This window comes from Eleginops maclovinus, chromosome 8, assembly GCF_036324505.1.
Source record: "Eleginops maclovinus isolate JMC-PN-2008 ecotype Puerto Natales chromosome 8, JC_Emac_rtc_rv5, whole genome shotgun sequence".
Classification (NCBI taxonomy): domain Eukaryota; kingdom Metazoa; phylum Chordata; class Actinopteri; order Perciformes; family Eleginopidae; genus Eleginops; species Eleginops maclovinus.
In genome coordinates this window covers 4,621,407-4,636,657 of record NC_086356.1, presented here as the reverse complement: position 1 = coordinate 4,636,657, position 15,251 = coordinate 4,621,407, and the positions used below count along the sequence as shown (strand labels likewise).

The 15,251-nt window shown below is 40.4% G+C and overlaps 1 protein-coding gene across 1 annotated transcript in view; it reads right to left on the bottom strand.

The window, feature by feature from the left end:
• Positions 1-15,251, bottom strand: part of whrna (whirlin a) — a 129,788-nt gene that overhangs the window by 56,952 nt on the left and 57,585 nt on the right. The window contains exons 2-3 of the mRNA XM_063889815.1: positions 14,086-14,304; positions 8,048-8,173 (exon numbers count right to left, since the gene is read on the bottom strand). Coding sequence (XP_063745885.1) covers positions 8,048-8,173; positions 14,086-14,304 — 345 coding nt within the window. The remainder of the gene's footprint in view (positions 1-8,047; positions 8,174-14,085; positions 14,305-15,251) is intronic.

Here is a 15,251-nt window from a genome sequence, read left to right as displayed (position 1 = left end):
AAGACAAATTTAACAGCGGCTTCCTCTTCATGAACATGCTGTATAGGTACGAGACTGCAGGGTGTGCAGAGTCGGACAAAGCAGTCCTCCCTTTGGATACAACAAGGACTTGAAAGCATGAATACATGTAATTCAATTTGTTCTCTCTGGAAATATAAGCACAACACTGCAACATGGCTAGAAACTGTCGGATAGGTCTTAGAATTGATGCATCTGTATACAAATTGTTTTACATTCTCAAATGTGTAAGAAATATAAAACATCACATGTCTGCCTGCATTAACCTGCAAAACAAACTAGGATATTCAGCAAACAGACTATTTTTTTAGGCTACAGGTGGACAAACGACAGACATATAAGCTAGCAGGCCAGGCATTGTTTTACACGACACACTCTTCATTTAACCAGAAAAAAAGCGCTAATAATAACACATCTGTATTACGGTTAGTTTGTGACACTTACACATCCATATGTACATCTATGTCACGTTCATACAACCTCCCATCACTTAAGATTACCTGAAATAAAGAAACTCAAACACATCACAGCAAAGTGGCTGCTTACTGTCAGCTAGGTCTAAAACCTGATGGCTTAACCTCTTCTACATTTCATACACAGGTATGCTGAGCTGCCCTGAAGTGTCTTTGTAAGCTTTACATATTACTTGTCACCATAACTGGAAAATACTAAATTACAGTTGGCATTGCATATCAGAAAATTAATGTCCACTAATGAACCCAATATTACTGTCGGTGCCACACTACACCTGTCCAAATGACCCTGAACCATCCTGATGCCACAACCACTGTCCATCTACTGCTTATATTTAGACAAGGGGACCAGCAGAGCACGTCTTCGCTGCTTTTGAGCACGCTTAAGGGCGGCACATGCTTAGCTTTGTTTTGCTTCTCAGTTTCTGTGATACTTAATTCACGCACGTATATTTAAAACTGGAAAAGAGTGGGAGGGGCTAACGTACGGGATAATCTAAGGGGAAGGTTGGCCGGTGTCGTCCCTTCACTCATTAAGCTGAGAGGTTTGACAAGAGTACAATTTTGGGATTAATTATTCAATATAAAATGTCAGAAAATAGTGAAAAGAAAAAAAAAACAGCAATGTAAATGATTTAAAAATAGAGAAGGGTAATGTGTTCTTGTAGATAGCTTTTGAGGAACATCTGCGCCTACCAGTTTTCTTAGGGGGGGGAGTATATATTCTAATTCATCCAGCAAGACAAAACTCCAACCAGGCTTTGATGCTTCTGTATTAGGCTGACATGGAGGGAGTTGTTAAAAGCAGCGTTTAACAGATGTGATAGGCAGTGATGCTTCTGTACACACAGTTTAAGATGATCAAACACCCCGATACACACCATGTGATGTCCTTTTAAGGGAGATGTGTCTAAACTGAGAGCAGAGCAGCTCGCCTCCCTGCTGATCGTTGAACCCCGGTCTCTGGAGACAGCGGGAGGCTGATCATCAAAATGTTAACGGCTTCCATTTGCAGGCACTTATATGGAAACACGGACAACAAGGCATGCATACAGTGGGGCAAAAAAGTATTTAGTCAGCCACCAATTGTGCAAGTTCTCCCATTTCAAAAGATGAGAGAGGCCTGTAATTTTCATCGTAGGTACACTTCAACTATGAGAGACAGAATGGGGGAAAAAATCCAGGAAATCACATTGTAGGATTTTTAATGAATTAATTGGTAAATTCCTCGGTAAAATAAGTATTTGGTCACCTACAAACAAGCAAGAGTTCTGGCTCTCACAGACCTGTAACTTCTTCTTTAAGAGGCTCCTCTGTCCTCCACTCGTTACCTGTATTAATGGCACCTTTTTGAACTCGTTATCAGTATAAAAGACACCTGTCCACAACCTCAAACAGTCATACTCCAAACTCCACTATGGCTAAAACCAAAGAGCTGTCAAAGGAGACCAGAGACAACATTGTAGACCTGCACCAGGCTGGGAAAACTGAATCTGCAATAGGTAAGCAGCTTGGTGTGAAGAAATCAACTGTGGGAGCAATTATTAGAAAATGGAAGACATACAAGACCACTGCTAATCTCCCTCGATCTGGGGCTCCACGCAAGATCTCACCCCGTGGGGTCAAAATGATCACAAGAACGGTGAGCAAAAATCCCAGAACCACACGGGGGGACCTAGTGAATGACCTGCAGAGAGCTGGGACCAAAGTAACAGAGGCTACCATCAGTAACACACTACGCCGCCAGGGACTTAAATCCTGCAGTTCCAGACGTGTCCCCCTGCTTAAGCCAGTACATGTCCAGGCCCGTCTGAAGTTTGCTAGAGGGCATTTGGATGATCCAGAAGAGGATTGGGAGAATGTCATATGGTCAGATGAAACCAAAATAGAAGTTTTAGGTAAAAACTCAACTCGTCGTGTTTGGAGGAGAAAGAATGCAGAGTTGCATCCAAAGAACACCATACCTACTGTGAAGCATGGGGGTGGAAACATCATGCTTTGGGGCTGTTTTTCTGCAAAGGGACCAGGACGACTGATCTGTGTAAAGGAAAGAATGAATGGGGCCATGTATCGTGAGATTTTGAGTGAAAACCTCCTTCCATCAGCAAGGGCACTGAAGATGAAGCGTGGCTGGGTCTTTCAGCATGACAATGATCCCAAACACACCGCCAGGGCAACGAAGGAGTGGCTTCGTAAGAAGCATTTCAAGGTCCTGGAGTGGCCTAGCCAGTCTCCAGATCTCAACCCCATAGAAAGTCTTTGGAGGGAGTTGAAAGTCTCTGTTGCCCAGCGACAGCCCCAAAACATCACTGCTTTAGAGGAGATCTGCATGGAGGAATGGGCCAAAATACCAGCAACAGTGTGTGAAAACCTTGTGAAGACTTACAGAAAACGTTTGACCTCTGTCATTGTCAACAAAGGGTATATAACAAAGTATTGAGATGAACTTTTGTTATTGACCAAATACTTATTTTCCACAATCATTTGAAAACAAATTCTTTAAAAATCCTACAATGTGATTTCCTGGATTTTTTTTTCTCATTTTGTCTCTCATAGTTGAGGTATACCTATGGTAAAAATAACAGGCCTCTCTCATCTTTTTAAATGGGAGAACTTGCACAATTGGTGGCTGACTAAATACTTTTTTGCCCCACTGTACATTAACATTAACATAATTGCGATGTTTCGCAAGTTTTCCAAAAATAAGCTTGGTAAACACTTTGCTCTTCCATTCCCCCATTAACTATTTTAGTAACAAGGCAAACTGACTACTTAAGAAACGTTTCATTCTGTGTGTAAATTATGAAGTTAAAAACTGACTTTGGGTTAAGTGGAAACACCTATTCTAGTTTTGAATCTCTATCTATGAAGTGGATCCAAAGTGCATCATCTAAGAGCAGAAGCACCCTTCAGTTGAGAGGTCTGTTTTCTTAAATGAGGAACTTATCATTCAAACTCCAGAACTTTATCTCAATGCAACAGTATATGTGATATTTGCCATTTTAGGAGACTTCTTCTATTCACATGGTTGATCCTCAGAAGAAGCAATACAAAAAGGACCATATTTCCTGCTGGCAATCGTAAGTATAAAAGGCGGAAGTCAGGTGGCATAAAGAGCGACAATTTCCACGAGTGATGTGTGGAAAAAGCTGTAGTATAATTGCCTGCACCTAAAGAAGTTGTTTCGTCCGTCCCGATTCCTTCAGTTTTTCAAATGTTGCTTTTACAATGTAGTTGGTGCAGTATGGACCATGTGACATACAGTAATAGAATAGTAGAAATATCCCCTGATAACGCCTATTTACTGCAAAAATGTGGAACCATTTGTCGATGAATGTGGATCACAGATTACACTTTACATTTATTTTACATTTAGTGTGTATGGTCCTAAAAAAAGTCAGGTTTAGCAATACCACTGATTCGTTTTTGGTGGATAGCTATCGTTATTTATCTATACTATTATCATTATTTGTCACATGTAAACATAACATATGATTAAATGTTTTCTGAGATAGTGACCTTGTTTAAGATTCTGTTTCCTGAGGATAGAAGCTCTCTCTCTTAGCCTCTCAGCCTCAAAGGTTCTCGTGTGTAAATACCCTGCAGGACAGGCATATAGTTTCCATCTCGGTTGTTTAGATAAAGGTGTATTTTAAAATGTTCCTGAAGGGCCCTGTTTACACTGCAAGTATTTTAATTAACTCGCCCCGGGCACTAACAATGCTAGAAACAGCCGTGACCGTGCTGCTGATGCAAAACAGACAGGGGCTTATACACTAATGAGCTCCTTGGAGATATCACATATTCAGTAGGTATGTTACTGACCCATTTTATGGCCCGCTCAGCTCGTGGTTTTAAACACTGTGACCTTAGATTTAGTATTTGTGCGTCTCAACTATTTCCTGAGTGAGCCCCGCAGAGAGAGAGAGAGACACAAACACACACACACACACACAAACACACACACACACGCACACACACACTTTCTCGCCTCCCACACATTCTGTCCCCAATTTGGCCCTAAAGATAGTGCCAGGTGCATACTGGAGCGTCATTCGAAATAAACCAAAAGGGATGAAACACAGGCTAGAAATGTGCAGTAATCAGATATGTGTTTCTTTCCATAATCCCGAGACTCAAGTATAATTGTGCTTGTTTTTTAACCCTTAACTTATTTCTGTATCCTGGGGGAAACAGACATTTGACAGGCTGTATGTAAAGTGGGTGTGATTACATTGTTATATGCATATATTGGGGTGTAAAACAGTTTAATTTGGGTCTAATAACAGTTGAACTGGTGTGTATTATGTGTCTAATAACCTAGTAATTTGGGTGTAGTAATAGGGTAACATAGGTATAATAAGGCTGCAATATGGTTGTAAAAAATGTTTCGAAATATTCAGATTTTTATTTAGGGGTTAATGAAAGCTCCCTTAAATCTTGACAATTCAACGCAAAATATTAGGCAGCTAGGCACCAAAATAGAGGTAAGGGGAGAACATTTGGCTAAAAAGAAACAACCCTACAATGGACATCACAGCACTCCACAAGCAGCATTAACAGGTCCATATATGAAATAAAGTCTGAAGAGGGGAAACAGCAGTAAAAGTGAACGTTGTATCACAGGAGTTTAGAGCCTTTCTACCTCCTGTCTTTCCTTCCTTTTCTTAATAATCATAAGCCTTTCTGCTCGCTAACAACACTCCACACACACAGACGCTGTGAGTGTGTGGGCCTGTGTGGGCCGTCTAATAGGTGCCTGTGTAATTGGCTGGTTGACAGGCGGATCACTAGCAGGCGCGAGATGAAGGGCTCAGGGGAAGAGGCGTCCATCCTCACTCTCCTTCTGTTGCCATGTCACCGTGACTAACACACATCTGTAAGCAAAAGCTGCGGAGGCTGCTCTGCAATCTATGGTCTGACACTTTAATACCATAGAAATGAAAAGATCAGTATGTAACATGTGTATGTCTGATATGGTACATCTGTGTTTTGAAACAACAAATATACATAAGTATTAGACCGAGCCCTGGAGAGAGAGGTATACCGTCAGTGCAAATTGCATATAGCAACTGCTGCTCCTCGGTGACACTTGTAGGTCGTTTGTACCATAGGAAGTGTGATTTATGATTATGTAACTGGGAACTATAGATTGCTAAAGGATTGGTAGAGTATTAACCTAATGTTAAAGGTTCTGTACTCCCCCGGGGAAGAGAACAAGACACATTTGGATGATCGAGAGAGTCGGAGCGTAAGAATATGGAGTGATACAAAAATGTTATGTGATCATAAAGCCTTTAGAAACCATCACATATTTTCAGGTTTATCAGTGATGTGTATTTACTATACTGCAGACTGGAGTCTCTTTAACAGCAGCACACTCACTGAGTGAATGCACTGTATGAGGTAGATATTGGAATTTTGGAATCATAAGGTCAAATGTCCTTGAAAAATATATTAAAGGGGTCCTATTCTGCTCATTTTCTGATTCATATTTTGTGCCTCTACCGTGACATGCTCATGCTTTAATGTTCAAAAAGCTCTTTATTTTTCTCATACTGCCTGTACTGCAGCACCTCTTTTCCCCCTCTGTCTGAAACCAGAGCCCAGTCTGATCTGATTGGTTAGCTGGCTGACTCTGTTGTGATTGGTCAACCACTTAGAGAATTTAGTTAGATAAATATGGTAAAGCCTATTTTGAAAACGAAAATTCAGTCCTTTTTAAATGTAAGAACTGCAGTGAAAAAAATCTATTTTGGTCTGAAATGAAAGAGATCAAATATAAAATATATCCGACATTTTTATAGTTTTGTTTTATAAATGTCATTGTATAGCCTAGTCTTATCTGGAAACTATATCTGGAGTTTTTGGTTTTTAAAAGACGCATTACAGTATGCAATACACCCTAACTACAGAAACCCAAACTAGAAAATATCTCTCCAACTATATAACGATGTTTTGAAAATGAATAATATATGATTTCATTTCCTCTCTCATCGGGAAAACGTACATATGTTCACGAATCCCAACATAAACTACAAAATAGTTTACTTTTCAGGACTGTCCAATCTAAAGGCCGTGTCTTCACAGCACAATGCATCCAACAAACAGCATATGGTACTTTTTCATTTGTTCAAACACCTAAAAGCAATTATTTTTTGACAGCCTTTATGGGAAAGAGGAAAAGGAAAATCAACCTGCCAGAAAATAGCCCAAACTAGTAATCAACATCACTTATGAAAGGAGAGAAAGAGGCATATTGAAATCACTCTGGGTGTCCTGTCACTGCAAATAAAATATTTCATAAGATATTTCATTGGTTAGAGGGATCTAATCATAGAGGGGTCCAGTGCTGATACAGCCTGATCCCTCGAGGCTTTTCTGCACTTTTTAATGTCCTACCCAGCAGCTGCTCTGCACCTGACGTCCCTGTTAAGATAGCAGGTGAGAGCAATGTCAGCCCCCTCAGGATGTCAAATAAAATAACGTCTTAGAGATGCATGCTGGAAAAGCTTATTCATATAACTGGCTTTTCATTCGTTCAAAGAAGGGGGTGCAGCATAGATGCTAAACATATAGTCGTTGAACTCATGTTCTGTAAATGAATACCGCTGTTTTATAGAGTTTAAAATCATACACAGGAAGTAACAGTTGTATAAAATCTTTCCAGAGGTCTCCTTTGTATCTGTGTGCCTCAGAGGAAGATCATTTACCTCACAGCTTCGTTCATTGTCCAAAATACAAGGCCACTGGATCAACAGCTCCTCTTTATTGTCAAAGATATGGAACGACCGGGCTCGATTGTGATAACTCTGGGGATATTTAGAGATGAAATTAAACTAAAACTGGTGCTTCCTGGAATATTGATCCACAGCTGCAAGAACATATCCTTTTATTTTACGAAAAAGTCCCAACATTGTTGCTATGGCACACAGAACCGAAGACACTGCAGTCAAAATACCTAAATTCATAGAATACAGCTTCTGTTTTCGGTATACAAACATTATGCAGGAGAAGAAGTGTGCTGAAAGACCTAAGAAAAAGACTCCTAAAACCCAGAAGAGTCAGCATCTTAGCACTTCCAGTTTGCTCGTCTCGAAGTCAAAGTTTTTTTGAATGTGGTTTTGCTTTGATGTCTGAAACAAAGGTCTGTACAAGCTTTAAAGAGGATCAGGTGTTGTTCTGCAACATTAACTACAGCACTGAATACCCCACTGGTGAATGTCTGAAGGTTCTGTGTGTTCTGTAAACTGAACGAGACAACTAAACATCATCACTTCAAACATTAGCCACTGTTAGCTTAGCGGCGGAGACCTGAAGTCATTTGACTGTTTTGTTTATAGCTTAGCATTAGCGTCATGCTTTTCTGTTCAACAATTCTAAACTACTATATTACGTAATACCTTTACCACTCTATACTGGAGTGAATCATTGTCTGCACTCGACTCCAAGACAGCTGCTTCACACTTCACTAAAATTCACAGTTTTCATGCGTTAGATCAAAGTGAAGCAGTGTGTGTGTGAGGCTGCATGTGTAAGATTGATTAATGTAATACCTTGAGTCCTCCACACTCTGCTGCTGATCCCTGGTCCACGCCCGTGATGTAAATACCCAGTGCATATTCTGCTCCCCCCCGGATCATTAGACCCAGAGACCGGCCGTCGTCCAACACCAAGTTGACCTATTAAAGAAAGACAGATAAAGAGATAAAAGACGACAGAAGCAAGGGTTAAATATTTAAAAGTGGTGCAAACCAGACACTTCTTAAATATCAACATTTCAAATGACATTTTACGGTGTCAATTGAGCTGCCGGGCTGCTCACAGGGAAATGGAAATGTGAAACACACCACATAAAAGAAATGACAGCCTTGCTCTGAGCTGGGATTTGCCAGATGACAATAGAGAGTTTCAGTTTGTGGTGCCTCCGAGCTATTAATAAAGAGGGGTTTTGTTCTGATTGGAGAAAAGCAGTGTTTGAATTGGTCAATCCGTCTGTTTACAAGGCTCCTCTGGCTTAATCCCTGTGATAAGAAGAGCAGATAAATGTTTGAATTCAAATAATAACAATAGTCCACCAACAGGTAATAATTGGACAACTATCAGATATACCTGGTGTTTATACTTCTGCAGGAAGCCAAATCCTTATACCACTGCATGACACAGCTCAATTGGCGCTGTTTTGGTGTTCCTAAAAGGTCCCGGTGTCTTAATATCTTGTCTTGAAAGTATCTTAAAATCCTACAATTGGGAAATGTAGAACCAAATCTGTGTCACAAATGGTATTGACCCAACAATGTTTGCAACAACTCATTAGACATAATAGAGAAATGGAATGGCTCATATTCTTCCATCATAATGTGGTTTGCCCTACACTCACCTACACGCTCATGTTCACTCTTCTCTGATAACATAAAGTATATATATGTTTGTATGATCTTTTACATCAGGATGTAAATTTGAATGTGAAAAATCAAAGCCCTAGTAAACACTGCAGTATTCAACTGGTTTGAAACTCATTGAAATCAGTCCAGGATAGGAAGTCCAACAATCTAACATTTACATCCCAACAGTTTTCTATTCTGGGAATGGATCTGCTTTCTGTCCCTGGAGTAAAACATGGAGAAGCAGTGTTCAGATATTAACAAAATACCAGAAAACTGCAGGTCAGACGCAACTCTCAGCACTTTTTAAAGGAGGCTGAGTCTGTATCTTACACTTATTCTGTTTGAGCTTGTTTTATTCTTCATCCCTTCTCTTGTCTTTGTAATGACTGTTACTAAATGTATGTAATGTCCTTTTATAATGTCCTTCCTCTGCACAATTTTGTAATGTTCTTAATGTTTTTTTTAGCCTGCTGGCTAACACTGGCACGTTTACAGAAATGTTGATCAATGTGCACTGTCCTTTAAATAAATGAAATGTTTTTTGTAAAGCACTTTGAATTGCCTTGAGTTGAAATGTGCTGCGTATATAAATAAATATGTCTTGCGGCGCCTTCTCTGCAGGACACATCTTTGGGTTGGAGGTTGATAGGCCGTTGAAATGATGTTGAGAGTAAATTCTACAATATGCATTCAGTGCTCTTGAACAAGAACTCTCTGATCAGACAAAACCCTATTTGCTGCTAACCCATCTATTTATTTAAAGAGTGAACCTGCACAGATTAATGATGGTTCCCCATTCCACCAGTCCAAAAAGCAGCTATAACATATAGCTACACACACTCTATATTAGCCCCCCAGCCTGGGTTGATCTATGGAAGCCTTTGAAAGCTTTGAGAAGGCCTATTTGCCCTCTTTTCCGGAGGCAATAGGGTTTGATGAAGGGTTCATTTGTCTGATAAAAACTGCTTTACTCCACCCCACAGGCAGCGATTCCATCGGGTGTAATCTGCTCTTCTTTGTTTGGGGCCTCTGGGTCATCTCATCAAGAGTTACGCTCAACTCAGCTGCTATCTGAGCCTTTAGATCACTTAATTCAGTAATCTTCTAAAGTCAAAGCCGTCTTTGTTCACGGCACACAACATTACACACTGGTGATTTTCAAAAGGTTTAATTTAAGTGTCAATCTCGACGATTTCAATTTAAATCAACGTCGCCTAATGACGCTGCACGGTAGTGTTTGAGCTTATGGGGGCAGCAGTAGCTCAGTCCGTAGAGACATGGCTCGGGAACCGAAGGGTCGCCAGTTCAAGGCAATATTTGACCTCCTGAGCACTGACTAGCTGCCCCTTGAGCAAGGCACCAAACCCTCAATAATTAATGTGTGTATTTAAACCTAGTGTGAAAGGTAAATAATAGAGTGAGGAATTGAATTTCCGTCCGTGGATTATTAAAAGTATGTCTTTCTTCCTTTATTTATTATTGCCCAAGGATGAAAGTATTGGAATATATGTTTGCAGTATTACAACAGGAGTGTTTGAAGCCAAATTCAGCGATAACATTTCAACGACTACGCACATTTCCTTCTTCCGCCGCCTCACATTAAAGCTTTTAACTGCTGAAACATGTTGACTTTCATTGAAAGTAGTCAGGAAAATGCACTGCGTCGGTCGGGGAGCTTGACAGCGACCATTAGCGTTCATCAAAAGTGCATCTACAGGACAAGATGACAGCCTTCTTCGGCAACGTTTGACAGCAAGTGCTTTTGAAATATTCCAGGGGGTAATTCAAGAGTCAGGATTAACCAGTGTGAGCTGACGAAGACCGACGGAATATAAACCTCAATTTCTGAGCCAGGTAACCACATTTTACTGTTCACAGAATCCTGCCGGGACAGGCACACATTAATACGATGATTGAAAAAGGCCAATTATTGCCTGGCTTTATAATTTAAATGACAGTAGTTTGTCATGCAGCCTCCAGCGTTTAGTCACCTTTCAAATTAAACCATTTCTGCTTTAACCACCAGCAAAAAGGATGAGGCGAAAGCCAAGAGGAGTCCTTCAGGAATCCTCGACCAATTCACTACAACTTTTTAATCATTCAAGTGTCACTTTTTGAGATTGCACTGAAGTAGATGAATACTCCTTGATTAAATCAAAGTGTTCCTTTAAAACACGTTGTCTATCATTCTGTATACTTGGATGAACCTAGCATTTTTCAAAACTGCATTTATTTGGAAAGCAAGGAGAGCTTGAGCCGTGCCAAACTTTAATTTATACCTCTTCCTCCATCACAAAGGGGCCTATTGATTGCTTGGTTTGATCCTAATGAAGCTGTCTCTTTCCCAAGATTGAAAGGCGGGCTGAGTAGCACCTTGGCAACTCAAACATGGCACATATGCAAATATCTCTATTAAACAATGTGAGTTGTATCCCTGCCATTTTCCCTCCGGTGAAAGTAAGGCATCTGGCACTGAAATCCTACTTTCCTCCAAAGCATAAGGCACGCTGCAGCTTTTTTTTTTAATAACAACTGTCTGCTTATTGGAGCTGAGCCAGCCACCTTTGCTCACTGGGATTATGGCTGATTCATGCTCTGTTTGACATTTATGCAGGACAAGGTTTTAATTACGAGACTCATCCTTCTTTTATTGGCAGCCCGTAGGAGCGCTTATAGCTCATGGTGTTCTCTGGCATCCGCCGCTATCATTGAATCACCTCAATTATGCTCATTTCTCTTTGAAATGAGACACCTGTGTTGTTTGTTTTGTAAGCAATGGAAGCCTTTGTATTGGACGGACAAATGACTGTAATCACAACAGGGACATTGTAATATTACACACATTATAAAGAGTTCAATCAGCGCCGGATGTATAATTTGCATTAGTTTTGAATTTCAATGACATCTTCAAAAGAACACAAATATCAATAAAATCGACCTTCATTTCTCTTTTTAAAAACACAGAACTATCTAATAGAGACTGAGTTATCATTTCTGAGCGTAATCGGCATTGCAATAACTTCAGCCTGAATTAATGGAACTGAAGCAGGTAAGATTAATGTGTGGCTCCTGGCTGCTAGAAACAAATGGAAAGTTCTCGGGTAACAAATCTTTGAAACAGCTCTGACAGCTCCTTAGCTGCAGGTTGGAAGGTGTCGACAGGGTGGAGTTTTGTGGGACTGAAGGTACAATTACATTTATTGTTTCAGTTTTTGAATTTTTACTCAATGCCCATCATTTTCTGTTTGTCAAATACTGAGATTTACTATTGTCATTTATTTTTTAAACAACATAGTCTGCTAATTTTCAGTCTCATATTTGTATTTTGTTCCTCTACTGGGACATGTCTCCATGCTTTAATGTTCAGAAAGCTCTTTATTTTTCTCATACTGCCTGTGCAGCAGCTCCTCTTTTCACCCTCTGTCTGAAACCAGATCCCAGTCTGCTCTGATTGGTTAGCTGGTCGGCTCTGATGTTATTGGTAAACCGCTTAGAGATGTCCCGCCCCTTTGCCTATCACGGACATGTGTTGGAGCGACAGTAACAAAGTGTAGACTTTCATTAAAGCCACCTTGGTCACTTTTGTTGGAATCTGATTATTTGGTGAACATTTTAATGGTTTCAACTGAAAAAAGTGTAAGTAAATAACTTGTTTTTTCGACCCAAATATACTCAGAGACTGGTTTTTAAAATGGGGAATTTTATCATATTTTCTTATGGTATTTATGATTTATGGATCAAGGACTTTCAGATTATGCTGCTGACTTTAGTTTAGCTTCTGGGCTCTGCGGTGTGAGTCCCTAAAAATAGAAATGTGTGAACCGGATAAATCATTTAGGAGCACAGTGTGTGAGTAGATTAAAGTGAAGACCGGCCTCCTCACAGATCGTTTATGTTCTTCTAGTCTTTTAGGCGGAGGGCTTAAGAAAAATCAACAGAGTGAAGCTGGATTTAAATATCAATAGCTATATTACCATCTATAATTTTCTAAAGTAAGCAATATTACAGCCTACAAAAGCTTGTGTATTCTGAACACAGTAGATTATTATCTTAAAGGAATTAGTGACAGAATGTAATTTATACTCTGCATTTAGCATAGTTTTATTCACGCAGTACACAAACTATAAGGAGTTGGCTGTAAAATACCAGTAAATCCATTGAAGACCACCCAACTGGACCGTTTCCCCTTTAATATATCAGAATAAATCCATTCTAAAATACGTCATCCTTAAATCAGCTTGTAATTAAAGTGTGTAACATTATGGTGTCTGGATACTCAGTGTGTTATATAGTGGCATAGTGTCTAGAGGTGTGCATGTTTTATATTTACTTATTTTTATGTATGTTTGTGTATGCACCAAAACAAAAACATGACAAAATCCGGGTTTGTGTTAACCTACTTGGCAATAAACCGGTTTCTGATTCTGAGATGATATGATCTAATTCTCCACTCGACTGGATTTTACCTCATAATTGTAGACAAACAGATGGAGCAGCGTTACATAAATGTGTGTCCAATATGTTGTTTGTTCAAAAACTGTAAAGTATAACACTTCCTTTTGTAGGCATATCTTTCTTGTTCTGGATTATATAAAAGAAAGAAAGATGAAAGATTCAACTTTATTGTCATTGCACAGAGTACAAGTACTAGGACAACGAAATGTGGTCTCTGCATTTGACCCATCCTAGTGTTAGGAGCAGTGGGCTGCCATTATGTACGGCGCCCGGGGAGCAGTGTAGGTAACCAGCGTCTTGCTCAGGGACACCACGGTGGCACTTGGTCTTTCGGGGACTTGAACTGGTGACCTTCCAGTTCCCAGGCCAAGCCCCTATGGACTTCGCCACCACCGCCCTGATAAAAAGAGTAGTTCCCTGACCGGGAATCGAACCCGGACCACGGCGGTGAGAGCGCCGAATCCTAACCACTAGACCACCATATTATATATGGTTGGTCAAAAAAAAAAAGTTGTATACCATTACATAATAAAGCTAGCATTTTAGCACCAAACAAATAAAAGTCATGGGCACCAATAATATATTAAAAATCATGACTCATTTTATATAATTGTGGGAAAATGTTAGTCAGAATATGGATATATCACTCCTCTTGCGTTTCTTTGGACATACAACCAAGATTTGGGTTTAGTTAAAAATGATAGACACAGCTCCAGATTTCCAGCAATTTTGCTCCCCGTGTAAACCCTCACCTTCTTCTCGTCCCCATCCTGCAGGAGCTGCATGTTGCTGCGCCGCTGGCTGTCCGTTCTCCTCAGGGTGGCGCTCCGATGCTCCGTCAGGTCAGGAGGAGGGGACACACTCCGGCCCTGGGGGTCCACCCAGGTATAAACGTGGTTGGTGACGTAGCCGCCCGGAATCCGCCCGACTGATCGCACGGAGAGGCTGAGCTTTTTATTCCCCTTCAGCACCTGAGGAGAGGAGGGTCACACATTTGGGATTTTTACAACAGAAATAATTGCAAGTTCAAAGAGAAATGTGTAATTCCACACTTCAATCTATTTCATTGATTTCAAAAGACATACATAAATACATTTTTGGTAAACAAACACAGCGAGGTTGTAGCAGTGAATTTAAATTAGGACACATCACTACATTTGGGATAAAAAGTACAGATTTTAGAGGAACAACCAATCCAGCAGTGCTGCAGAGACTCCAAATGACCAAACACACACACACACACACACACACACACTCTAACGTATTTCTTCTGAAAATTGCCCCTGGCTGTGCCTCATTGCCTTCTGATAGCCGGCCGTATGTGCAATCCCTCTGCAGATCAATGCGTTGCCATGTGCTCTGTGGTTTGAGAAATCAGACTGATTGGGTTTTAAGATCTTAATGATCAAACAATCCCTGTTCAGCACAAACTCACAGAACCTCAGCTTTCATTTCAGACTAGAGATGATCAAAAACGCTGCCATTATAAAAGCTGATTTACTATCCCGGCACAGTGGGCTTGGCTTCTCAGATTTTTTAATTAGAAAAATGGTTTCCATGTGAAACAGTTTTATACATTTTACTAATGACGAAGCGTGTTGAAGACTACAAATACAATGTTAGGATCCTACACGTTAAAGGTGCCGTATCATTGCGGACTTTCGGTGATAGAGCTTTCAGTGTAGCGTCCCCTACCCTCTGGAACTCCCTCCCCCCCGAAATCCGCAGCGCCCCAACCCTGGACACTTTGAAAAAAGCTCTCAAAACGCACCTTTTCACCAAGGCTTTCCCCACTAGATATTTAATTTGATAGGTTTATTATTCCGCTACTTGCCCCCCCCCAACTTGTCTGCCTCTTTTCCCCTACTCCCCCCTACCCGACTTGTAAAGCGACCTTGGGTTTCTAGGCGCTATATAC